Genomic DNA, 26814 nt, shown 5'->3' with positions numbered 1-26814 from the left:
AGAACCAACCTAAAGACAATTACAGCAAAATTGCAGATACTTATTGACTTATCTACCTAAATTATTATTATTATTATTATTATTATTATTATTATTATTATTACCGTATTATTATTATTATTATTATTATTATTATTATTATTATTATTATTATTATTATTATTATTATTATTATTATTATTATTATTACCGTATTATTATTATTATTATTATGATTATTATTATTATTATTATTATTATTATTATTATTATTATTATTATTATTATTATTATATATTATATTAATGGCCGTAGTAATGTCAGAAGAGGGAGCTCGGGTCTCAAGCAGAACTTTAATCGGCCATATAATTCTCTAGGTCACACTGGGTGAAGGAGAACAATGTTGTAATACTGTTACGAGGAAACACAAGTTCCAGTTACTTCAAGGCCTGCAGCTTGACACTTTATGATTTCCCGTCGGAAGTTAATGGCTTTCTTCCCCTTTATGAACTCTGATCAGTCATCAGAGCCGATACATCCTTCCTTTACTGCCAGTCCGGTGAGGCGACATCATGAGAAAAAAAACTCCACCCTTTTCTCATCCCCCCGTACGTTTATTGAAAAACTTGTCGTTATTTCGCGTTCCCAATGAGATGATTTGGTCACTGACTACAAGAGCAGAAATGAAACCTGCCGTCATGATTGAACAAAATAAATAATGTACGATGCTCTCACTTGATGGTATTGATTGGTTCATCTTAGAAATTTAAGTGTTATTGGTCATTGTTCGGCAATTAATGGTTAGGGTAGGGGAATTCGTTTCAGAAGGTCCCGGGTTCGATTCCCGAACGATCCCTGTGCTGATTAATTCCTCTATTTCGGGAACTGGATATTTGTGTTTGTTTGGATAAACAACTCTTCACCAGAAAACAACGTACCACACTATCAAAAACGGCAGAAATACGAAATAGTAAATACATTCCTGAAATGGGGTTGGTGTCAGAAAGGCGTCCGACCGTGAAACTTGGACAAATCCACACGAATGTCGATACTAAGGTATTGTGTAATAGGTCTGCTGGAAGATGTCATTACCTGCAACCAGTGAAATCATTGAATACTGCCTGGAAGGACATAAATGAAACCTCCTTCCATGAGTTAACAACCGGAGAAATTAATTAAATAATTAATCAATTGTGTGTGGTCTCCGAAGAGGTCTGGTGAAGGTTTTCCTAGTTGACGCGGTATAGGCGACCTGCGCGTCTGTAAGGATGGGGCCCTACCTAGCTATACGAATTAACAAATGAAGGTTAAAATCCCGACCCTGGCGGGAATCGAACCCGGGAACCCTTGGACCAAAGGCCAGCACACTAATCATTTAGTCTTGTAGCCAGACCAGAGTAATGGAAGACTTCCCCAGAATAATGATATAGCCAACTAATCAGTAATTTTTCATGAGAGAGGAAAATCATTTTTGGTGTTTATTTCATGATATACACACTTGAACCAATTACATATGCTAATGTACAAATTAGTTCATCGAGTAAAAACAATTATTGTTACAGCTTAAGGTTTAAAAATAATGAAATAATGTATGAACTAGAGGACCCTTGAGAGAAATCTCGCATGTTCATAAAATATGTGGTGGAGTAGCCCCTTGGTGAACTACTGGTGACCTAAGGAATACACATATCGGTAAAATATTAGACCGTCTTACATACCACTTAATGCAATCTTTAATTTTTTAACATTTATGGTATCCACTTGAACGGAAGCAAATGCAAGTGCATTATTATACTGACGAATGTTCCGGAAGTAATTTTTGGTTTTACTATCATTCTTTTCTTAACTGATAATTACAGCATGTTATAACGACATAAAACAGGCGTCCCAGCGGCCAAAATGTGAAGTGGACAGCAATGATGGCGCGTATTTTCCCACAGCAAGAGTATTTGCAAATCGCACATTTCGTAAAAAAATTTGAACTCATTTTTAAGAAAGAAATAATCAATATTTATGAAATGGGAGCTCATCGTCACTGCTAATGCCTATTCTCTTTCTTGTGAATGCTCATTTGTCACGATCGGTTACTTGTGAGCGCCCGAAAACGGATCTATACTACTGAAATAATATATATGATTGGAAGTGATACGATGGTAAATAATGTATAAGTATGTCTCACATTTGTATTTCACTTTTTACAATTTTGGTTTGTAACTTTATTTTATTCCACCTAATCAATACAGCTTGGCCATGCATCACACAGTGACCTCGAAGGATATCCCCATTTAACGCCCGTAAGGACGGATGCAAACTCAGTTTAAGGACTTCGGGATATCCTTCAAATATTCCATCTCTGATGATTGGTCACTTTTGAAAATTTAGCTGTTTTAAGAACTACATACACTTTGCAACACCATGAAGGCATTTGTCGTTTGTGTCGATTTTCAAGATATGGAACGATGCCATGTACGTATGTAAACGATCAAAGTTTCAGATCCATTGGATTGTTGCTACAGATCTCCCCACGTGATTGGTCGCGGAGGAATCAACTCCAGTATACGGACTCTGGTGTAGCGTAGTTGACTTGCAGTCTGTGCAGTGAAGTGTTCCCCGTCAAACATGCCTCGACGAAAGAGAAGAGCACGCTATCAACAACTATCGCCGTTTGAGAGGGCTCGGATTATTGGGCTGTGTGAGGCTGGATTATCGCTAAGGACTGTCGCTGCACGTGTTGGCCGACAGGCATCTACGGCACAACGTGTATGGCAGCAGTGGTCAAATGAAGGTACCCACACTCGTAGACCTGGCACAGGCCCAGCGCGACGGACAACTGTGAGAGAGGATCGCCGCATCATTCGGATGGCCCGGATGGAACCCCATGCAACAGCAGTGCAAATTCGAACAACTGTGGCAAACCCACGTTACACAACAAACAATTGGTAATCGCCTGCGTGCAGCTGGCTTACGAGCCCGTGTCCCTGCAGAAGGTGTTCCATTGACCCCACAACATCGACGACGTGTAAGGCTGGCCAATGTATTGCAGCTCGTGGTGGGCACATCCTGTATTGATTGTTGTCCAAACTTGCGGTCAGGGGGACCTGAAAGTGTAATCATCGAATCACAACCGAACACTCGTTCTGCATGTTCAATTGCAGTAATGTAGCACCACTCTTTCTGGGTGTTGCAATTTCCATTTTCTTCAGTGTACATCACATTCATACTATGGATCATCAACAGGCAGTGATATACATGTTACTCTCATAAGACTTCATGTGTTCCAGGCAAAATAATTTCTGCACCGCCCAGTCACATCAATTAATCAACCACTACTGATCTGCATTTAGGGCATTCCGCGGGTGGCAGATTCTCTATCTGTTGTTTTCCTAGCCTTTTCTTAAATGATCAAAGAAATTGGAAATTTATTGAACATCTCCCTTGGTAAGTTATTCCACTTCCTAACTCCCCTTCTTATAAACGAATATTTGGCCCAATTTTTCCTCTTGAATTCCAAATTCATCTTCATATTGCGATCTTAAAAAACCAAACTAATTCGTCTACTAATGACGTTCCACGCCGTCTTTCCACTGACAGATCGGAACATACCACCTCGTCGAACAGCTCGTCTTCTTTCTCCCAAGTCTTCCCAGCCCAAACTTAGCAACATTTTTGTAACGCTACTCTTTTGTCGGAAATCACCCAGAACGAATCGAGCTACCTTTCTTTGGATTTTTTCCAGTTCATGATTCCAGTAATCCTGGTGAGGGTCCCATACATTAGAACCATACTCCAGTTGGGGTCTTTCCAGAGAATTACATGCTCTCTCTTTTACATCCCTACTACAACCCCCTAACTCCCTCATAACCATGTGCAGAGATCTGTAGGCTACCCTTTATTTACAATCCCATTTATGTGATTACCCCAATGAAGATCTTTCCTAATGTTAACACTTAGGTACTTATAATGATTCTAATCAGGAACTGTCACCCAATCAAAGTGAGAGGCCTTCTCCTATTTGTGAAGCTCACAACCCGACTTTTAACCCATTTATCATCATACCATTGCGTACTGTCCATCTCACAACATTATCGAGGTCATTTTGCAGTTGCTCACAATCTTGTAACTTATTTATTACTCTGTACAGAATAACACCATCTGCAAAAAGCCTTAGCTCTGATTCCACTTCTTTACTCATATCATTTATATATATATATATGAGAACATAAATGTCCTGTAATTTGAACATAATCTTTTGATTATTTTTAAAACATTTTTATTTTGTTTGACGCAACCTGTACAGAGTTGGAACATTCCTATCAAATTTTTTAAATTATCTAGTCAATTCTCAATATTTCAGAAGATTATCGTCAAGTTAAATCCAAGAATCTTAATGTGGATTAAAGTGTTGTACAATATCTTCATACTTTTAGCTCAGGGTTTACAAATCCGGTTTATTTGATAAATATGTCCTTATTTTAGATTAACTTGTTTAAATGAATAGCTGAAGATCGATTCAAATGGTCAAAACTGGCCCTACTTGTATAAAAGGTATGTATTGATTAAGAGGAATAAAACATCAAGTTACAAACTAAGATTGTTAAAAGTGAATTACATTCATCAATATGGGCAAAAAAATGAAAATTATTGCTTATACCTCACATTTGTATGTAACGGTGATGATAATGATGTTTGTTGTTTAAAGGGACCTATCAGTGATGCAAGTGTAATGGACTAGTATAACTTGGAATCAATTCTCTAACCCATGGGTAAATAATGGAAATATCGAGCTCGATTAGTAGGTATTATTATTATTATTATTATTATTATTATTATTATTATTATTATTATTATTATTATTATTATTATTATTATTTACGTACTTATGTATGGACTTTATTTGGTATAAATCGTGATGTGTTGTATGATCTGTATAGTGTAACAAAACATGTGAGGTTATGTCATGATACATATGCTGTATGTATATTAACAAAAGTTTATTTAATGTAAGAACACGTGATTAATAGTATATCATTTATTATTGTCTGTAAATATGATGTATAAATTCAGCGTAATATTGTGAAACACACGGTAATAGTCCAGAACAACGCATCTTGTCACTTGAATTGTATAGAAAATTCCTTTCATTTTAAGTAGGCTATTGGAGACTCTAGAAATTACGAGAAAACATGTTGTGTCATATTATTCTAGAAGCCTGGCCAGGCAATGTATATAAAGAGGCGGTCTTGGGAGTTGAGTTGTTTAGCGAGACTTGTAGTGGAAGTCGTTAGTCGAGTGTGTGAACCCATGTTGTGATTCTGCTGTGTTGGTAATCGGTTGACTTGCTAATGGAGCAGTCTTCTTCTTCGTAGGAGTGTTTGGTCTAAGACGGCAGTTTACTACTGTGTGTCTATATATAATGTGTATATAATTTGTAAATAAGACAATGTACACAGTTGACAGCATCTTGTGGGTGCGTCTTTGTGGTTACAACATCAGCTAGGTCTTCTGCCCCATTTGTATGTAACAGGAGAGAAATCCTGCACATGCACTTGGAACACGAACTATAGCAAGTAATATTAGAGTAATAATAATATAATAATAATACATATGCCAAAGAATTAAAAAAATAGATGTGATATCGTCTATGGATGCCTGCTGTCATTTCTTGATGGATACAGTACTTTTGCATCCATCTCTTGGCACAGGCCAGAGCAAAGTGTAGCTTCCACTGAAGTTCCAGTCTCATCCATGACTGTGACAATATGGAAGCTGCTGGGGTATGGGTGGTGCTGATTAATGACATTCAGAGCACAACCAGTGTGTCTGAGTGTCATGAAAGGTGTTGCTCATAGGGTTAGTTGTGCTATAACAGCACTGTCTGGCCCAGTGAGGAAAGCAATGGCAAACTACCTCACTCCTCATCTTGCCTAGTACGCCTCATTTTGGTACTGCCATTGGTTTTTGTGGTTTCCCTATAACTGCATAGCCTTTGGTGATGCTATTTGAGGATCCAACCAGCCTCTAGCTGATGACCTAAGAGACAGACATCGTCTATGGCGTTCATTTAAATGATCTATTACACCAGGTGATGAACCAACACACGCACTGTTTACCATCTTGACTGATGTTCCATCCTCACACCACGGAGGGCAAAGTTCTGCTGGTTGTCAACCAGCTTGAAGTTCAAGTGAAAGACATAAGATAACACCATACCCTAGTTCCACTGAATTTCTTTTTCTTTTTTTTTAATTTCTTGGTTATATCCTTATTCCAGGAGGTCTTTAATTATACCATGTTATGAGTTGATGTTGCCGATTCTTTTAGGGTTTTTGTATCTTGTTTACCATTATCTCGTGCATTAGTGCAAGGGTCAGAATTGCATGGATACTCGCGTTCTTTTAGGGAAATGACAGTACAGCGTATACCAATTTTAATTTCAAATGTAATTTGTACTCCTGCCTCTCATTAGCAGTAGCCATTAGGTGTGAGTATACTCTCTAATAATATTTTTAATGAAGAGCATAGAATCCGAATAGACAATAAATAAATTGGTGGTAGCCTTCAGACGGTGAAATAAAATGTGACAGTAGTGACGATATCTGAGGCATTTGCATTATTACTAGAGATACAAAAATTGTGTTCCAATACTTTATCCTACTTCCATGTTGTCATGAGCATCACGTAATACCCGTTTTCTGTAGTGTGGAAAATGTGGTATTCCATTGGACGTGTGTCTGCTCCGTTGGTTGATCACTCGGATGTGACAATCTACTGCCTGAAGAATAGGGCTCTTTCGGTATCCAATCAAGCTGACAAGGGTTTAAATAAGTAAGGAGGATAGTGAAATATTTTCCTGTCCCATCGCTTGAATATTCTTTTTTTTAAATGATGAAAACATTTCTTAGTAGACAATGTAGAGGTCACCATGCTACGAAAAATTTAAAAATTGTGCCGAAAGTTGAAGAGCTAAAGGGACGGGGAAAAAACAAATTGTGAGTCTTGGATCGTTCTATATTTTTAAAAAAAAAAATTCAAAAATCACTTCCGGCCTAAATGCAGTTCTAAAATCGCTTGTTTCTTTGCTCGTTCATTTTTATTCAAATCCTAGTTAAATTAACTTATTTACATAATTCTTTCTGTAATGTGTTCCTTGGTTCAGTACCTTCAAGCGTTTCTTAATTAGTGAAAAATAGCCATACCGAATGTAGTTATAAGGCCTTAAGTGACTCACATTATGGCATCTGACCCACGGGTGTGGCAGATAGTGGTATCATGGGTGGAAGGGGTTCCCTCATTACCAGGGGATACCGCGAACAACCAGTTGTCTCTTTTTTTCCTTTTGTTAGTTGTAATTAATAGAATATTAGTTTTAGTGAAGGGTGGCGCAGCTCATGGTCTGGAACTCCGCCTGTGCAGCGCCACCAAATTAGTTAGAGTGTGTAGTTAAGTAGTTTTAAGAGACATAGAGTAGATATTGTGTTTAAATTTTTGTTTTGTTTCTGTGTGTTTCGTTGTCTTTATTGGTTGTAAGCCGATGGTGTATACTAGGGTGGGCAATAAAGAGATGTTCTATTCTAAAAAAAAAAAGTGACTCACATTAACGCTCGTAGTGGTGCTTAAATGAAACAATGCATTGACTCACATTAGCGCTCGTAGTGGTGCTTAAATGAAACAATGCATTGACTCACATTAACGCTCGTAGTGGTATAAAAGGCAAACTGCTAATCTAGTCAACCGGATAACGAAGATTAAGAAAATATTATAATTTTTAGGAATAAAACAATATTCTCATACTTTATTATATTTTATTTACCTAAAATTTGTAGCTCATATCCCTAGGATGTTTTCAACATTGAGTTGCTTGGCTGAATGGGTAGAACTGTGGATTGGGTTTACGTAGCACCGACACAGATAGGTCTTACGGTAACGACGGGATAGAAAAGGGCTAAAAGTTGGAAGAAATCGGCCATGTCCTTAATTAATTAATTAATTTATTAATTGCCTGGTGTGGAAATGGGAAACCACTGAACACCATCTTTGGGTCTGCCGACAGTGGAGTTCGTACCCACTATTTCCCAAATACAAGCTCACAGCTGCGCGCCCCTAACCACACGGCCAACTCATTCAGTACTTGAACATCTCAAGCACTGCTTGTGCTATTTCAAAGTTCTGCTCTACTCCTCTGTTGTCAGCGACGTAGACAGTTTGGATGTGCCATCATTCAGGTGGAGCAGTTTACTGCCTAAAGAATGTCTGAAATAGTTTTGTATCAGATGATGCGAAGTAGGTCCTTCCAATTCGGGTTAAATACGAGGTGACTAGGGTTTAATTTCAGTGGTATAATGAGAAGAATTGCATTTTTCAGAACCTCTCTTGAACAACTCAACTACAACTAGAGCTAATGCACCCGGACATTGTCGTAAAATTGATGATTATGTATAACACTTTCTTTATCAAAATTTCCCATCAGCAGATTTATACAGAATCCAACTTTTACTTTTTATCACCACACTCGAGGCTATGTTACACAACCTGTGAATGCTCTATCATCCACGCCACTCTCCCGTTATATGCTCCTTGTGACTTCAACTTGTTTCCTAAGATTAGCATTCGATTTGGAACTATTCCAGTCACTCATCAAGCAGTTCTTCCTATTTGTGAATCAGTTGTAGAGTAATGGTTCGTAAGAAAGCAGGGTTTAAACACATCAGATGTAGTCCAATTTTTGAAGGCTGGGAAAGAGTTGTTTGACACTCCATGCCATAGGATGCCCGTATGTAAAATATCTCTTTACCCAAGAAAATTAATTGAAAATCAGTAGTAGGCCGCCCAGTAGAGTTCCATTTTATCTTAATTCTGCTTGCACATTGTTGAATCTGTATATCACTGTTAGTAATAATCAGTTGAAGGATTTCGAAAAGGAAGATCGTGTATAAAGAAAATTTTTAACCTGAAAACGATTCTTCAAATTCGAGAAAGCAGACAAACTGTAGTCATATTTATTGACTTCAAAAAGGCATACGACTCCGTAGACTGACATACAGCGTTTAATTCCAAGTTGAAAAGAAAACAAGAGAATTGGTCAAGCAAACATTGACCGACACAACATTGAAAGTAAAATTTTTAGGAGAAATTTCTGAACCATTTGATATCAAAACAGGAGTCAGACAAGAGGATGGATTACCTCCCTTCCTATGTATTTTAGTTCTGGAAAAAGTGATTATGATATGGCAAAATGAGACTAAAGATATAAATGTTTGTAGATGTATCGAGAACAAAATTCACATTAACTGCCTAGCATTTGCTCTTGACATTGCAGGAAGCAATCCAGTATATAGAAAAGCTCCATGAAATAGCAGCCAAAACTGGACTCCAAATTTCGTATGAAAAGACAATGTATATGTAAGGGACTAGATCAGGTTTCAACAGTCAACCGTTAATCGCCAAATATGGAAATATCGCTCAAGTAGACAAATTTAAGTATCTAGGTGAAATCATTGAACCAGCAGGAGAAAGAAACAAACGCAAAAATTCAAAGAGCATACCAAATTACTTGGAACAGATACAAGAACTATATCAAAAAAGCAAAATTACGACATTATAACACTGTAGTTAAAACAGAAGCACTTCACGTATTTGAAACTATAATAATAATAATAATAATAATAATAATAATAATAATAATAATAATAATAATAATAATAATAATAATAATAATAATAATAATAATAATAATAATAATAATAATAATAATAATAATAATAATAATAATAATCGTATGGCCTCAGCTACCGTATGCAGACATTTCTATTTGACGCAATCTGGCTGTCTGCTCGTCAATTTCGGCGTTCCGTTTTACTCTAGGCCCGCTAGATGGCAGGCCGAGTAAACCGGATCTCTCTTGGGCGTCTATGGCTGAGATTTAATGAATTTTGCGGGGTAAACACCAAATGTGCCACCAGAGATCTTTTACATGCCGACATCGTACGACATGGAGTGTCGAATGGACTTTTATCCGCGCTTCAAAAATCCGACTACCTCTGCCGGGTTTGAACCCGCTATGTTGGATTCTGGAGGCCGACACTCTACCACTGATCCACAGAGCCACTGATCCACTATTGTAATTGGAAATGGAATGGAATTTGGATGAAAAAGAAATCGCACAAAATCTGTCAAGTTGCTGAAAAAATAACAGATACAATGAGGAAACAACGATTACAATTTTATGGACACTGATATAGAATGGGTATTAACAGACTCAAGAAGAAAATTTTAAACTTGGGTTATCAATAAAAAATCATAATAATTGGCTAAAAGAAATCAGTGAAGACCTAAATGAAATTGGCATTCAAGAAGAAACCATTCAAGATAGAATAAAATTCAGAAATTTTCTGTAAAACACCGGTCGGTAGATGCAGAGTGGGTTGTTGTCCCATATGCTCTGTACTCTGACCGGCCAACCGAGCAGAGGAAAGTTGGCCACGGCTCTACCGTGGCTCCACCCCTCTGCATTCGGGAGACGGGCCTGGGGCACAGTGCCGGACTTCATGCCTGGTCCCACCCGTCGGCTGTCCTGAGAATGGTTTTCCGTGGTTTTCCATTCTCCTGCACTAAGGCGAATGCACATCTCCTTCACCGTAACAAATCTCCCGGCCTGAGCGACGGCGTCACCGTCTAAGAGGCCCGCCTCCCCCTTCAGGGGGGGAATGAAAACGTTTAGTAGTAGTAGTAGCGTAAAACACCCCCGACTAAATGCCGGATGGACTAAACAACGTAAAAGTTATTTGGGCATAACGAATAATAATAAATAATAATAATAATAATAATAATAATAATAATAATAATAATAATAATAATAATCTGTTTTCGTGTGGCTATTTCTATCCGAGTGCAGCACTTGCAAGGCAGACCCTCCGATGAGGGTGGGAGGCATATGCCATGTGTAGGTAACTGCGTGTTATTGTGGTGGAGGATTGTTTTATGTGTGAGTTGCAGCAATGTTGGGGATAGCACAAACACCCAGCCCTCGAGCCATTGGAATTAACCAATGAAGGTTAAAATCCCCGACTTGGCCGGTAATTGAACCCGGAACCCTCTGAAGCGAAGGCCTGTGTGCTGACCATTCAGACAATGAGTCGGACATAATAATAATAATAATAATAATAATAATAATAATAATAATAATAATAATAATAATAATAATAATAATAATAATAATAATAAAGTACAAGTCCCAAAGTAAGAGTATATGGAGATAAAACATGGGAAGGTCGAAACAATAGGAAAATTCAAATACTAGGAGAATGGATCCAACTCAGCAGACTGGATAAAGAGGCAAACAAGGCAAGAACCAGGAAATTAGATCTGGCCTACAAACTAACAAAGAACAGATATAACAAACGGGCAGTATCCTACAAGACCAAAATCTGACATTAGATCTCAGTACTAAAACCGGAAAAAATTGTACGTATGCTTCGGAATGTCTTATTTTAAATGAAAAAATGTGATCTATAAAAACTCAAGAAGAAGGAAACGAGGATTCTGAGGAACATTCTGGGACCGCAGAGCGCTACTTACGGGACTTACAAGAAAAGGAGAAAAGAGGAGCTTTACAAGTTCACTGACAAGATCACGGAGACAATGTGGAAGGTAAGGCAGAAACTCTACGGACACCTAGAAAGAATAGATAACAAACGACTCACCAGAAAGATATTCAGATACATCATGTGATTAAAGGTAACCTCCATGTGGGCAGAATAATTCTCGAGGTATACAGAAGATGTTGGAATTTTACTGCAGATGAGAGAGTTCAGAAGAATAGTCGTCAGTCTAAAATCATTTGAAGAGAAACCACTAAAACTGAGGCATGTTCGGATCATTTTCGAGGAGGAGAGAAAGATGAGACGCGAAAGAATGAAGAGGTCTTGGGAGGAGAAAAGAAAGGCCAAGATGCCTCAAGTTCTATGCTGTCCATAGATGGTCAAATTTCAAAACAAAAAACAGAATTAAAAACATAATTTTCTACCTTAAAGAAAGAGTGCTTTTCTAAGAAAAACCGAAACTTAGGACAGTAAAGGTATGGACATAGGAGAGAAAGAAGAGCACCGAACACGTATGCAGGGGTACTGGTCAAGAGTTAAAGAAAACCGACGAAGAAGAAAGCAGTTCTTAGTTGGCCTAAACGAAAGAATAATTATATCAGCGTATTGTGATAAAAGCGTGCCTCTTGTGCGAGTAGTGTAAGAGACGCTTGACCATCTTAACTTCCAAACCTAATAGAGTTCGGATTCGAATCTTACCGATTTCAGGTGAACATTTTCAATTGAATGAGTGCATGACCACGGGCAGGACATGTGGACAAATCTTGAATTTGGTCTGGATGAACCACTATCCCTACATTAACATGTGAAGGTGGTGTTGGAATCTAGAAGTGATCGTCTTGCGTGAAGTCGCCGACTGTACAGTAATATATCAACCAGCTGCGAGCCTGTGGCCTGCTCACGAACTGTTCGGTCAGCAGATCCTAGCTTCCTTAAACAAGACACCATGCGTGACAAGACCCACTTTTAGCCTGGGGGCTCTCTCTTTTGTTTTATATGAAGAATTGGCGAGCAATAAGAGCGATAACTACTCATATTCTTCGATTAAGATGATGTCAACTACTCAGTCAAAAGTCACTGATTTAAACAATCTAGAATAATGATATCCTTCCGTGTGGGTTGAGTTTCTTAACAAGTGTTGGGAGAACTGTTTGAGGAGCAGCCGATTTTCCCGAATCCAAGTTACTTCGTTACTGCCTCAGTGGTAGAGTGTCCGATTTATAATCACAAGTTTACGAGCTCAATCCCAGATGAGATATTCGATATTTGAAAGACATTCAAATATCTTGGTATTTTATGTCGTTGTTGTTAGCATAAAAGTTACCTAGTGATGCACTCTTAAGGGGATTTCCCTTAAAACATTCACCACTTCTCCCCTTGGAGCACAGCTATGGGTCACCGATTTCATCCAGACATCGAGAGGTTGATCTATGTAACAATTACGTGTCTCAACGTTTGTACCGTTGGCGTTCATTTAACAAAACAATGGCCACCTTAATTTATCAGCCTGTTCTAGGGGTCAGAACCCTGACTTCCACCGGGTATCTGAATTTTGACGAGCGTTAGCGTCTCATTTTTCACTAAAGTTTTGTGCCGGACTGAGTGGCTCAGACGGTTGAGGTGGTGGCCTTCTGACCCCAACTTGGCAGGTTCGATCCTGGCTCAGTCCGGTGGTATTTGAAGGTGTTCAAATACGTCAGTCTCGTTTCGGTAGATTTCCTGGCACGTAAAATAACTCCTGCGGGACTAAATTCCGGGACCTTGGCGTCTCCTAAAACCGAAAAGTAGTTAGTGGGACGTAAAGCCAATAACATTATTATTATTATTATTATTATTATTATTATTATTATTATTATTATTATTATTAATGTTTTATCTGTTAATTATCTTCGTCTACACGGTTATATTGTTCTTCTTCCCGGCACAATTTAAAATTTATTTGGGTCAAAACTTGTTGTGGATTTGGCCTAGTTTTACGGTCGGATGCCCTTCCCGACACCCATCCTATGTGGAGGGATGTATTCGTTTTTGCGTACTTCCGTGGTGGTTGGTAGTGTGATGTATCTATACCGGATGGACGGCGTGCGGTAACTACTAGATGGCATGGAATTGAGATAGAAGTAAAAAAGGAACATGAGTACAATATGCTTTATCAGGTCTTAAATTATTGCCCAAAAAATAATAAATCTCTACAATGGACCATTATTGGTACTTCATTGTTTTGTATCAGTGGTAGAGTGTCGGCTTCTTGATCCCAAAATAGCGGGTTCAAACCCGGCAGAGGTAATCGGATTTTTGAAGGGCGGAAAAGAGTCCATTCGACACTCCATGTCGTATGAAGTCGACATGTAAAAGATCTCTGGTGACACTTTTGGTGTTTACCCGACAAAATTCATTATATCTCAGCCATAGACGTCCAAGAAAGTTTTGGCTTACTCGGTCTGCCATCTAGTGGGCCTAGAGTAAAACGGAACGTCGAAATTGACGAGCAGACAGCCAAATGAGGTCAAATTGAAATGTTTGCACACGGTAGCTGATGCCATACGATTATTATTATTATTATTATTATTATTATTATTATTTTTATTATTATTATTATTATTCTTATGTCCGACTCGTTGGCTGAATGGTCAGCGTACTGGCCTTCGGTTCAGAGGGTCCCGGGTTCGATTCCTGGCCGGGTCGGGGATTTTAACCTTCATTGGTTAATTCCAATGGCCCGGGGGCTGGGTGTTTGTACTGTTCCCAACATTCCTGCAACTCACACACCACACATAACACTATCCTCCACCACAATAATACGCAGTTACCTACACGGCAGATGCCGCCCACCCTCATCGGAGAGTCTGCCTTACAAGGGCTGCACTCGGCTAGAAATAGCCACACGAAATAAAAAAAAAAATTATTATTATTACTGTTTTGGACTCTCCCTCGTACGTCTCACGGTTGCACTACTAGGAGATATATGATTTGAAGCCAACAAGCATGCAAGGTTGGAATTTTATGTGACTGTCGACATCGCGGTCATAGTCACGGGATCTCCAGCTTGGAACCGGAACTTAACGCACGTGACTTCTCATTTCAAATATCCAACACGCATTGGCTGAAATTCAAACTGCGATCACTTTGTTAAGAAGTCAGTGAAAGCGTCACGCGTCTATCATGCTCCGTCGATGTTTTAAATCTCGACACTCTCTGTTGTAGGCCTAACTGTCATAAGACTGAATAGTGCTCGGAAATTAAAACAAAACTTGATTCTAACAATATCTGGAAATAAAATCTATCATCAGCTTCTAATTGCACTTACGCGATACCTAACGATTTTAAAGTCTGGTTCCTAACTTCGCAACACAATATGACTCATTCCAGGGAATAAAGTAAAAATAAAATTCTCAGCGGAAGCTTTTTTTAAACAATGCGAATTCACCGATTCACCGAATGTCAAACCATTCTCCGTTATAAAAAATAGCTTTTTAAATAATGGTGTTGGTTGGATTTTGTTTAATTAAAAAACGAATGAAGTATCTGCTTCGGATTGTGAACGAAATTGTCTTGTCTTATATATATATATATATATTGCTAGTGGCTTTACGTCGCACCGACACAGATAAGTCTTTTGGCGACGGTGGGATAGGAAAAGCCTAGGAGTTGGAAGGCCTTAATTAAGCATTTGCCTGGTGTGAAAATGGGAAACCACAGAAAACGGGTTGACGACAGTGGCATTCGAACCCACTATCTCCCGGATGCAAGCTCACAGCCGCGCCCCTCTAACCGCACGGCCAACTCGCCCGGTTTGTCTTTTATTGACCAGATATTATTTTCTTATGTGGACCAGTAAAAACCAAAGCGAGTATGTCACATTTGTGTATTGTTAGCTAGTAAGATTCAGCAGTTCTCTTTAACAGAAAAAGCTGTGTAAATTCTCTGCCAATAATTCATTTACAGAAGTCCGACTCGTTGGCTGAATGGTTAGCGTACTAGCCTTCGATTCAGAGGGTCCTGGGTTCGATTCCCGGCCGGGTCGGGGAATTTAACCTTCATTGGTTAATTCCAGTGGCCCGGGGGCTGGGTGTTTGTGCTGTCCCCAACATCCCTGCAACTCACACACCACACTTAACACTATCCTCCACCACAATAACACGCAGTTACCTACACACGGCAGATGCCGCCCACCCTCATCGCCTTAGAAGGGCTGCACTCGGCTAGACATAGCCACACGAAATTATTATTATTATTATTATTATTATTATTATTATTATTATTATTATTATTATTATTATTATGTCCACGTCCACAATAACTACAGAAAACGTATTACGAAGAAGACAAACTGACTTATCTGGTGAGAGCTATTTTTATTAACAATCTTCATAATAATAAGAAGATAATTCAACTTATCTGGCTCTTACCGGGAACTCTTTTGCTTTCTTGAATGATCTTGGAAGTACAATTTGGCTATTTCTTGATTATTGTAACGAAACGACGTATGCAAAAATAAACGAAAAAAATGACATCTGTTTTCCCCCGGGATGAGTGATACCTCTACATCAGTTGTCAACATGTTCAGACGTATTAGGAATACTTCAAACTGGGAATATGTTAACACTGTGGAGTAGCTGATGTCTTCCAAGCTGGCAATGAGTTTCGAATTTCTGATGACTGCGGTGTAGGAATTTGATCTAAGAATCACGTTGAACCATGTCATGCAGATGACATTCAAATCTCTCTGAGTCAGAGTATAGCACGTAATCTCGAAGATAATTGACAAAAAATACTGTCTCCTGTAAGAAATCTGGAACAGTATGGGACTGTCAAAGTATGCATACAGTAAGTACATAATTTATGAATAAATTTATTTTTTACAACTTGCATTACGTCGCTGCGGCACGGATAGGTCTTATGACGACGGTGGGATAGGAAAGAGCTAGGAGTGGGAAGCAAGTGACCGTGGCCTTGATTAAGGTACAGCTCCAGCATTTCCCTGGTGAAAACATGGGAAACCACGGAAAACCATCTTCAGGGATGACGACAGTGGTGTTTGAACCCACTATCTCCAGAATGCAATCTGACAGCTACGTGACCCAAACCGCGCCACCACTAGCTCGGTAGTTCATGTATTGGCGTGAATATATTTGTAATTAGGTCCCCATTAAGGATATTTTCGAAACATAATTATTACAGAACGTCAAATATTGAGGATTTTTTCTGATCATTTAGCCAATTTATTTCCATTAACTTCGGTGTATGAGTGGTAAAAGTAGTAATACTAGTAGTAATAGTAATAGTAATAGTAATAGTAATAGTAATAGTAATAGTAATAGTAATAGTAATAGTAATAGTAATAGTAATAGTAATAGTAATAGTGTTTCATCTTGTTCCCTAATGGTATTACCATGAGGGGCAATGAACGTCTCTATGTGATATTGGGAACACGGCGTACTGAATACGCAAAGGCTATTATATATGTTACATATACATTTGCCCTTACTTGGAACTATTTCTTGCCTATTCTTATTTGTTGCTTTTATTGAAACGTTCATCAGTTTATACGAAGTGTCCTGGCTCAGTCTGCGATAATTTGTTACGTAAAATTCCAACCCAAGATCCACCAACTTTCACACTTCCGCACCGAGCCAGTGGCGGCGTGGGTTCGAACCCCACTGTCGGCAGGTTTTCCAGGGTTTCCCATGTTCATACCAGGCAAATGCCGGGGGTGCACCTTAATTAATGCCATGCTCGCTTTCTTCACACTCCTAGCCTTTTCCAATCCCGTCGTCACCATAAGACCTATCTGTGCCGGTGCGACGTAAAGCAGATAGTAAACACTTTAAACCTCCTCTAGCTCTGTTGAAAGTCAAGCGGCTAGTGCTAGTCATGCTCAGTTATTGCATTTATTCGATATATATTACTATTTTCCCTCAGAATATCCAGCACATTGATTTAAAGGTTAGAGTAGCAGGGATTTTTTCGCATCTGGTATTTTTTTCTGGCTCGAGGAGAGTGTAACGAGGTGGTGATGATTTCGTATTACTTTTCCTTAAAACAATTTTCTTCACCACCATCATCAACAGTATTACCCATCAAAACAACGCCATATATAACAATAGATTAACGTTCATCATATGTTCAATTACCGATCGAGTTGGGGGTTTAAATACCACTGTCGGCAGCTCTGAAGATTGTTTTTCGTAAAACAAAAAAATATTCAATCAGGTGTCGGATTCCAATTGAATCTGTGCAATACAAAACAGCTTTAAAGTTTGGTTCCTAACTTCGCAAGACAATATCCCTGTCTACATCAGTTGTTAACATGTTCGTATTACGACAGAAAATATTGGATGTGTAAGGAATATTTCAAAGTGAGAATATGACAATACTGTCGATTACCCGCGGCTCCGATTTCGCGAATTCAAGCGATTGCGTCCTTTGAATTCCGTAAAATAGGCTAAAGTAAAAACCACTACGTGGAACACTAAGGTGTACTATTTTTAGCTATTGTAATGAAATGCATTTGAATAAACCTTCGGTAATTCTTAACTGTCAGCGGTTAGACAAATACTTCTGGGAGGTAATAGCCTACTTCCCATGCCTGTTAACATAAAATTATACACAGATGGTTTTTAGTTTGTTTCGTAGAACTTCGTATACTCATTAATTCTTGTACATAGTTTGAGAAGAGGGGGTCCCCGAAAGGGAGTATATTGGACCTCTCCTTTTCTATGTACATAAAAATCATATGAATAAAGAAATGTAATCACAGACAAGGCTTTTTGCGGATGATTTTATACTGTAAAGATTGGTAAAGAATTACAGGGTTGTGAGCGATTGCAAAAATACCTTGATTAAGTTGTGAGATGGACAGCAGACAGCGGTATGGTGAATGAGATAAAAAGTCAGGTTGTAAGTTTCAACCAGAGGGAGAACTCCTCTGGGTTTTAATTACAGTGTTGATGGGATGATAGAGTCTCTTGGGGATTTCTGTAAGTACTTAGGCGTTGTTATAAGGCAAGATCTTAAGGGTACCGGGAAGTGTGATACGCTCAAAAATGTCAATTTTCGGTCTTGAGCTTTAAAATATCTCCACTTCTTCCTGAAGAGTTTGCTGTATCAATTATTGTGCTGACGTTATATTTCAGGCAATAAAATTAGGGTTGAACTAAAATGTGCACGCTGAATATCATTAGATGCCAGCTACCAGTCATTCTTTTTGGATGTTCCGTGTCATATGTTTTTGAAATTTTGTGTACCTTTTACTGAGAAACTATCACATCAATGTATTTGAAACTATGTAGACTCTTAGACAATATATAGATCTGCTTGTGGAAGTAAATTTAATCAGATATCTTGTTTAGTTCATGGAGGCCAACTTGAAGAGCACTGAAAATTTTACAGAAAATTTCAGTTTTCAACTAGGGTATAAAAAATCTCAACTTCTGTAAACAATAGGACAATTTTACGTCCGCAGCTGAAAAAAAAATTAAATATTACGCATGCTAGTTTCTTGGGTCTGGTTTGAGTTTTTTCTCAGAAAAAGGTACATCAGTTGAGGGAATGTTTTTACAATATGTTTTTAAAATATTATTTTTATAATGTTCTTTCTGACACAAAATATTAAACATATAAGCTCCATATTCTAGCCAAATAATATGAATTTATTCGTAATATATCAAAAGAACATTCAAGGAAATGCCTCTTTTGGTTTCTGCGACATGTAACTGAACATCGGAAGTTGCATTTTTCTATCGTGTCACACTTCCCGGTTCCCTTAATTTGGGTAACCACATAAATGGGATTGTAAAGAAAAGTTACAGATCTATCCATATGGTTATGAGGGTATTTAGGGGTTGTAGCTCGATAGCTGCAGTCGCTTAAGTGCGGCCAGTATCCAGTATTCGGGAGATAGTAGGTTCAAACCCCACTGTCGGCAGCCCTGAAAATGGTTTTCCGTGGTTTCCCATTTTCACACCAGGGAAATGCTGGGGCTGTACATTAATTAAGGCCACGGTCGCTTCCTTCCCACTCCTAGCCCTTTCCTGTCCCATCGTCGCCATAAGACCTATCTGTGTCGGTGCGACGTAAAGCAACTAGCAAAAAAAAAAAAAAAAAGGGGTTGTATTAAGGATGTAAAGGAGAGGGCGCGTAAGTCATTGGTAAGACCCCAACTACAGTATGGTTCCAGTGTATGGGAGCATCACTAGGATTACTGGATACGAGAACTGGAAACGATCCAAAAGGAAGTAGAACTATTTGTTCTGGATGAACTCCGACAAATGTTAGAAATATGGGGCTGGGAAGACTTGAGGGTAAGGAGACGAGCTGTTCAACTAAGCGGAATATTTGGAGCTGTTAGAGGGAAGTTGGCTTGGAATGACACTAGCAGACCGATAAGCTTGAGTGGAATTTTTTAAAGTAGGAAAGATCATAACATGAGGATAATGTTGGAATTCGAGAGAGTCCGACTCATTGGCTGAATGGTCAGCGTTAAGGCCTTCGGTTCAGAGGGTCCCGGGATCAATTCCCGGTCGAGTCGAGGATTTTAATCGTGCTTGATTAATTCCTCTGGCTCGGGGACTGGATGTTTGTGTTCGTTCCAACACTTTCCTCTTCATATTCAGACAACTCACTATACTACCAGCTAGGGCATCCGGACGTAGAACAGGGCTAAATCCACATGTGCGACCCAGTTCGCACCCGTGACCCCACAGGTGTGGGAAAAGCGGTTGAAGAAGAAGAAGAATGTTGCAATTCGAGAGAACGAATTGAGGAAAATATTCGTTTGGAAAGAGGAATTACGAATTGGAATAATTTACCACTCTCAACGTACCCGGATTAATGCTAATGGGAAAGTTTTTGGTCAGTGGAGTATTATTCTAAACAAAAGATAAACCCGAATCTAGTTGTAGATTCGCATGTCTTTGGTCTCACATAAGCAAGTAACAGAGGACACTTAATTGACAATTCGAGGAACAGTATTCGTACTAATTGTTAAATAAAAATGTTATTGGCTTTTACGTCCTACTGATTCCTTTTACATTTTTCGTAGACGCCGAGGTGCCGGAATTTAGTCCCAAGAAGATTTCTTTTACATGTCAGTAAATCTACTGACACGAGGATGACGTATTTGACCACCTTCAGATAAGATCGATCCTGCCAGGTTGCGGTCAGAAGACCAGCGCCTCAACTATCTGAGCCACTCAGCCCGGCTACCGGTTAAAAATCTCTCGACAAATTCTGAATGATGCACAGTTAACTCTGTTTCTGTTTACCAAAATAAATTAATTTCATAGCTAGTCCGTATAGTCAATATTAACAAGTCAGGAGTTCTTAATGACTGGGTGATTCCACCTTTACAGTACTATAAAATTTGTATACCGTTTTTCTATTTACAAAGGGACATATTTCGTTTCTATTATGTGCGACATCTTTAGTCTTTATACAATTATCGTAAGGTAAGGTAAGGGTGTATTCTGCCCGAAAGCAGGTCCGAACCTCCGCAGAGGTGTGCCTGAGCCGGAGTTTACGTACGGTAGAGTGGCCACTTCCTCTCCGCTCCTCTATTCCCTTACCCCCACCAACAACGCGTGGCAACCCATCCAAATCTTCACCACGCCCAATGTTGCTTATCTTCGGAGATCTCACGGGATCCGGTGTTTCAACACGGCCACGGCCTTTGGCAATTATCGTAAAAATACATAATATTCCTGATAACAATCTAAAACAATGACATCCATAAATCTAGGAGTCAATATGAGTCGGTCAAATCGTGCACAAAAATAAATGAAAGCAGTTCATATTGTTAAAATATCTTGTGGTGAAAATATTTTGTCATGAAGGTACACTGCTAGAAATTGTAAGTTACATTGGATTTATAATTCTTAATTAAAAAGTTGAATATTAGAATAACAATGTTCTGCATACAACAATATTGTAGTAAAGCCTGTGACGATTTCAATTAGTCACATTTGTAGTGGAACGCGGCTTATTTCATCTAGATGGAATTTCCTCAACATATCAGTTGCGTTGCCAAACAAACCATGTGTTTCCATATGTACTTCAAAACATCAATAAGCCTGTGACGAATTCAATTAGTTACATACTCTTACAGTCAGATCATCATTACCCTAATATTGAACTTTTAAAATTAAGAATTATAAATCCAGTGGGACTTACAATTTCTAGCAGATTACCTTCATGACATAATATTTTCATCACAAGATATTTTAACAAATGAGCGGCTTTCAGTTAGTTTTATTCATGATTAGACTGAGCCATATTGACTCCTAGATTTCTAGATAAGTCATTGTCCTAGACTGTTATCAGGAATATCATTTTTTTAATACTATAATTGTATCAAGGCTCAAGATGTCTCATATACGAGAGACAAAACATGTCCCTTTTAAAATATAAGAAACGAATAAAAATTGTATAATACTGTAAAGATGGAATTACCCAACCATTAAGAACTTTTAATCTGTTTCTGGTTTGTAAGAATTTTACTAAATAGCGTCTTATTTCCTCGACAAAGCAATACTTCTGCTGATATAAGTACCACTACAACAACAGTTTGTACTCACAGATGAGCGATGTACAAGAGTTATTCATATTGCCTGGCACGATCCCTGTACTTCTTCAATCATAGTTCTAGTAACTGAATACTCTACCGAAATGTTTCCTGTTCACTGTGTTTGCATTTAATCCGTCACAACGAAATGTTCGGAGATGTTTTTGTTTATCAATGCCCGAATGAACTTCATCATGGACTTACAGCGCAACATCAAGAGGTTGTCCCAGCACCGGCGAACTCCCGTCACCAACTGCTGACGCTCATCAGAAAATACAGCCATATCAATTTTCTCTGTCCTGGTATAGTGCATGGTAATCACTTTGGCACTCTCCTTCCCCCTCTCTTCAGTAAGTGGTTCTCTAGCAACACTATGAGTAGGTAGACGATTATATGCAATTTCTCAACTTACTACGCACAAATTTATTTATTTATTTATTTATTTATTTATTTATTTATTTATTTATTTATTTATTTATTTATTTATTTATTTATTTATTGTACTTAGCGATGTGAAACAGATATACATATACTCTTACATTAAATAAAAACAAGTATCAACTTAAAATTATATTATCTCCTATGATAGCCCTCGTAAAATACTCATACGTGAAATAACAATACACGATTCTTCAGTAACACATTGCCATTACAAATATTCAATTATATACGAGGAGTGTCTGTTCAAAAGGCGCTATTCCCAACATATGAAAGTTTCGGGAACAACGCAAGGAAACATATAATGAAAGGCACAAGGAACTTACCCATGATCGCATATGGTACTGTCTTTAAAGGATCACATATTTCTGGTCTGGATTGATCGTGACAATCGATAGTATTCAACTAATTTAATGGACGAAATATTAAATGTTTTTATGAAGTGGAAAGTAGTCTCCGTGGCTCAGGTGGCAGCGCACCGGCCCCTCACCGCTGGGTTCCGCGGTTCAAATCCCGGTCACTCCATGTAAGATTTGTGCTGGACAAGGTGGAGGCGGACAGGTTTTTTCTCCAGGTACTCCGATTTTCCCTGTCATCTTTCATTCCAGCAACACTATCAACTATCATTTCATTTCATCTGTAATTCAATAATAATTGTCCCAGAGGAGTGCGACTGGCTTCGGCAGTTGGCACAGTTCCTATCCTCGCCGCTAGATTGGGGCTTCATTCATTCCACTCCTGCCCCGGTCGGATGACTGGAAGCAGGCTGTGGATTTTCATTTCATTCATGAAGTGGAAAAAAGCACGTTTTGAACAGACTCTTGTTATATGTACATAAAGGTCATCAGTTCCCAGGCGAAGGCGCAGGGCAATAATATCACTCATTAGACCAGTCCTGGAATATGGAGCAGGTGTATGAGATCCATATCAACATGACTAATTAAGGAACTTGAGATGGTACAGCAAAATGCTGCAAGATTCGTGCTTAACGATTTCAATCCTTGAAGTTTGATAGAGAAACTCGGATAGGAGACGCTGGGGTCTGGAAAGAAACGAACACGCTTTTGTGCCATGTAGAGTATAATGCCTATACGAATAAGCCAGCTTGGGGAAAGTTGAACAGTCGACTAAAAAATACCCTGTTACATAAGTAGGACAGATCATTCGCAAAAAGGAAAAGGTATATCCCAGAAAACTAACGATGGTAATCGGGAATTTATGATTGGAATGCATTACCAGTAGCTGTCTTAGATCCTTTTCCCAGTAAAGTAAGATGCTCCAAGAATAGACTCCAGTATTCTGTAAATAGTGTGCAAATTTCTATATGATGCTGTCATGTTTTAATGTAACGCTCAATCCACTGAAAATTGTAGTATTTAGTTATATAAATTATTTAAGGTATTTGTGAATTTGTATATGAAAGTTCTGTGTTTACAATGCTAAGATAATAGTTAGTAATCTACTGTAAGTCATAGTGTAAAGTTTGACATACTTAAGCTAGGGGAGGCCGGGGCTTGTTGCAACAGGCACAGGTTGCAACACTTACGTTTTATCCGGAAATTTCCATTCAAATGCTGCCATACTGTGATAGCGCCTGCAACTGCTCTACACCTTCAGTTTGAGTACGAACGGCAGAATATCCGGTCGTTTTGTATTGTGTTCTGAGACTTTATCCATTTCTGTGCCTGGGGAGTAACATTTTCTGACCTTGTTATTTTATTTAATAGATAATAGCGTTTTCAGTTATTGCCCTAGTTTGAACGGAAAATTATTTTAGTTCAAACTTGCAATAAGTGCTTTAGCCTACGTTTTGTTATTTGTGAATGACCGACAATTCTGTCAAGGAATGCGTAACGCGGCATTTTGCAACAGGTGTTGCAACTCACCCCGACTTCTCACTACTATAGACTACTTAAGATATAATAATAGCTCCCTTGTAATCGCATATGTAGGCGTGATGGCTACTGGCTTCTCACTAAGGCGGGCAGGGTTTTAATCCCAGCCAATACATGGAGGATATTTTGAAATGAAAAGTCTCGTCCCTGTGGTTCGGATTCCACGTAACACTATGACCACGATATCAACAGTCATGTAAAACTACAATCTGAACTTTAGCTTAATCGTATTTCAATAACTAGTTAATATTTAATTTAAAAGCTCTTTATATAATTGTGTGTATTTTTAGGCAAGCAAAATGAGAAAATATAAGCGGAAAAAAGGTTTGACACCATTGGACGTGATGGAGAGAGATGCAAAGCTCGTCCTTTATAATAAAGGAGACGGAAATATTTCAATTAGAGAAAAAAGTTCAATATCCACTATTCTATAATAGAGGACGAAAACCAAGACGTTGTGCTATACTTACGGACACTCTAGAAAAGTAGCATATTGAGAAAGACAGAGAAAAGAAAGGAATAGCAAGACGAAGACTGACCATGAGGCAAATTCCGGATCATCGACAACAAAAACTGTGTCTAACGGAAAAAGGAAGATTACATTTGTGGACACCTGTTCAGAAGAAGACAACTGTTATTGTATGAATTGCGGAGACGTGTATAAAAATGAGAGAAACAGGTCCAGTGTGTGAAGTGAAAACTGTAGCTGCATTGGGTGTATACTATAAACAATCCGTACTATAACTGTGTAGACTGTTTTTACAACAATGAAGGCTCAAATTGATTGTTTCCCCACCTTACATGCGCTGTTGCAACTTACCCTTCAAGCGGGGTAAATTGTAACAGGTTTTTCAATTATCATTTTGAGGCACATTTTTATTTTCAAAGTATTTTTTAAAATGGCGTTTTTGACAGATAAAAGTCTAAAGTATCTCCCAATTGCTTTTGTTTCAATATGAATAACTATTATCTTAATAAAAAATACATTCAAATTATTGTTGCGACATACCTCTGCTTCCCCTACGTGTGAATTTGTGTATGAAGGTGTTGTAATGTTAAGCTAGCAGTAATCTCAGTACTATAAGTCGTAGTGTTAAGCACCGGAAATACACAAACTGTGTATGAATTTGTGTATGGTGATGCTGGATTTAGAATGTTAAATTAGTAGTATTTCTTGTAATATTTTCTTTCCATGGAATTGTTTGTTGTACTCTTGTTGTTGTAATTGTTGTTGTTGTTGTTGTTGTTGTTGGGTAATTAGATTTTAACTTTACCTTATTATCACACTACTGTAAGTGATCACCGTCACCGGGATATTTCCCAATTGCGATGTATTTGTTAATAATAATAATAATAATAATAATAATAATAATAATAATAATAATAATAATAATAATAATAATAATAATAATAATAATATAACAGGTTGTGTAAACTATTACAACTATTTACTAACGGCTTTAAAGTCCGACTCGTTGGCTGAACGGTCAGTGTACTGGCCTTCGGTTCGGAGGGTCCCGGGTTCGATTCCCGGCCGGGCCGGGGATTTTAACCTTGATTGGTTAATTCCAATGGCATGGGGGCTGGGTGTATGTGTTGTCTTCATCATCATTTCATCCTCATCACGACGTGCAGGTCGCCTATGGGAGTCAAATACAAAGACCTGCACCTGGCGAGCCGAACCCGTCCTGGGATATCCCGGCACTAAAAGCCATACGACATTTCACATTTCAACGGCTTTAAACCGGTATTAGTACTGTAATTATGCATGATGGTGACGTTATCCAAGATGATAATGGTGATGAGGTAAATGGTAGTAATAGAAACTAGAAAGTGAATTAAATCTACGAACTTAACAATAAGAGTCAACGAAGTGGGTTTTTAATTTAGAATATAAAACAATTAAGTTATTTGTTTATATACTATGGAGGATTATGTAGGTGCTACATTTGGGAGATAGTGCGTTCTAACTCCACTGTTGACAGCCCTGAAGTTGGTTTTCCGTGGTTTTCCATTTTTACACTAGGCATATGCTGCGGCTGTATCTTAATTAAGGCCATGGCTGCTTCCTTCCCACGCTTTGCCCTTCCCTACCCCATCGTCGCCATAAGACCTTCCTCTATCAGTGCGACGTAAAGCAACTTAAAAATGTTGTGAGCAGGTATACGAAGTACTTTTGGGCATTCCTTGAAAGTAAACAATGGAACCTCTATGTACGTGTAATGAAATGCAATGGAAAAAACTATTTAGCGACAAAATCTGCTAGGGGCTTTACGTCGCACCGACACAGATAGGTCTTATGGCGACGATGCGATAGGAAAGGCTAGGAGTTGGAAGGAAGCGG

General features: G+C 38.5%; 1 protein-coding gene across 4 annotated transcripts in view; it reads right to left on the bottom strand.

The window, feature by feature from the left end:
• LOC136875999 (forkhead box protein L2) overlaps positions 1-26814 on the bottom strand; it is a 407368-nt gene that overhangs the window by 89470 nt on the left and 291084 nt on the right. The window contains exon 1 of one of the 4 annotated variants that reach the window (XM_068228127.1): positions 22342-22377. The exons of the other annotated variants lie outside the window; for them this stretch is intronic. Within the exon in view, the coding sequence (XP_068084228.1) occupies positions 22342-22351 (10 nt within the window). The 5' untranslated portion in view covers positions 22352-22377. Of the gene's footprint in view, positions 1-22341; positions 22378-26814 lie in introns of those variants that run through there. 4 annotated transcript variants of the gene reach the window in all.

The sequence above is a fragment of the Anabrus simplex genome, chromosome 6, assembly GCF_040414725.1.
Source record: "Anabrus simplex isolate iqAnaSimp1 chromosome 6, ASM4041472v1, whole genome shotgun sequence".
NCBI lineage: Eukaryota > Metazoa > Arthropoda > Insecta > Orthoptera > Tettigoniidae > Anabrus > Anabrus simplex.
Note: the sequence above shows the minus strand (reverse complement) of the source record. Positions and strands in the feature narration are given on the sequence as shown.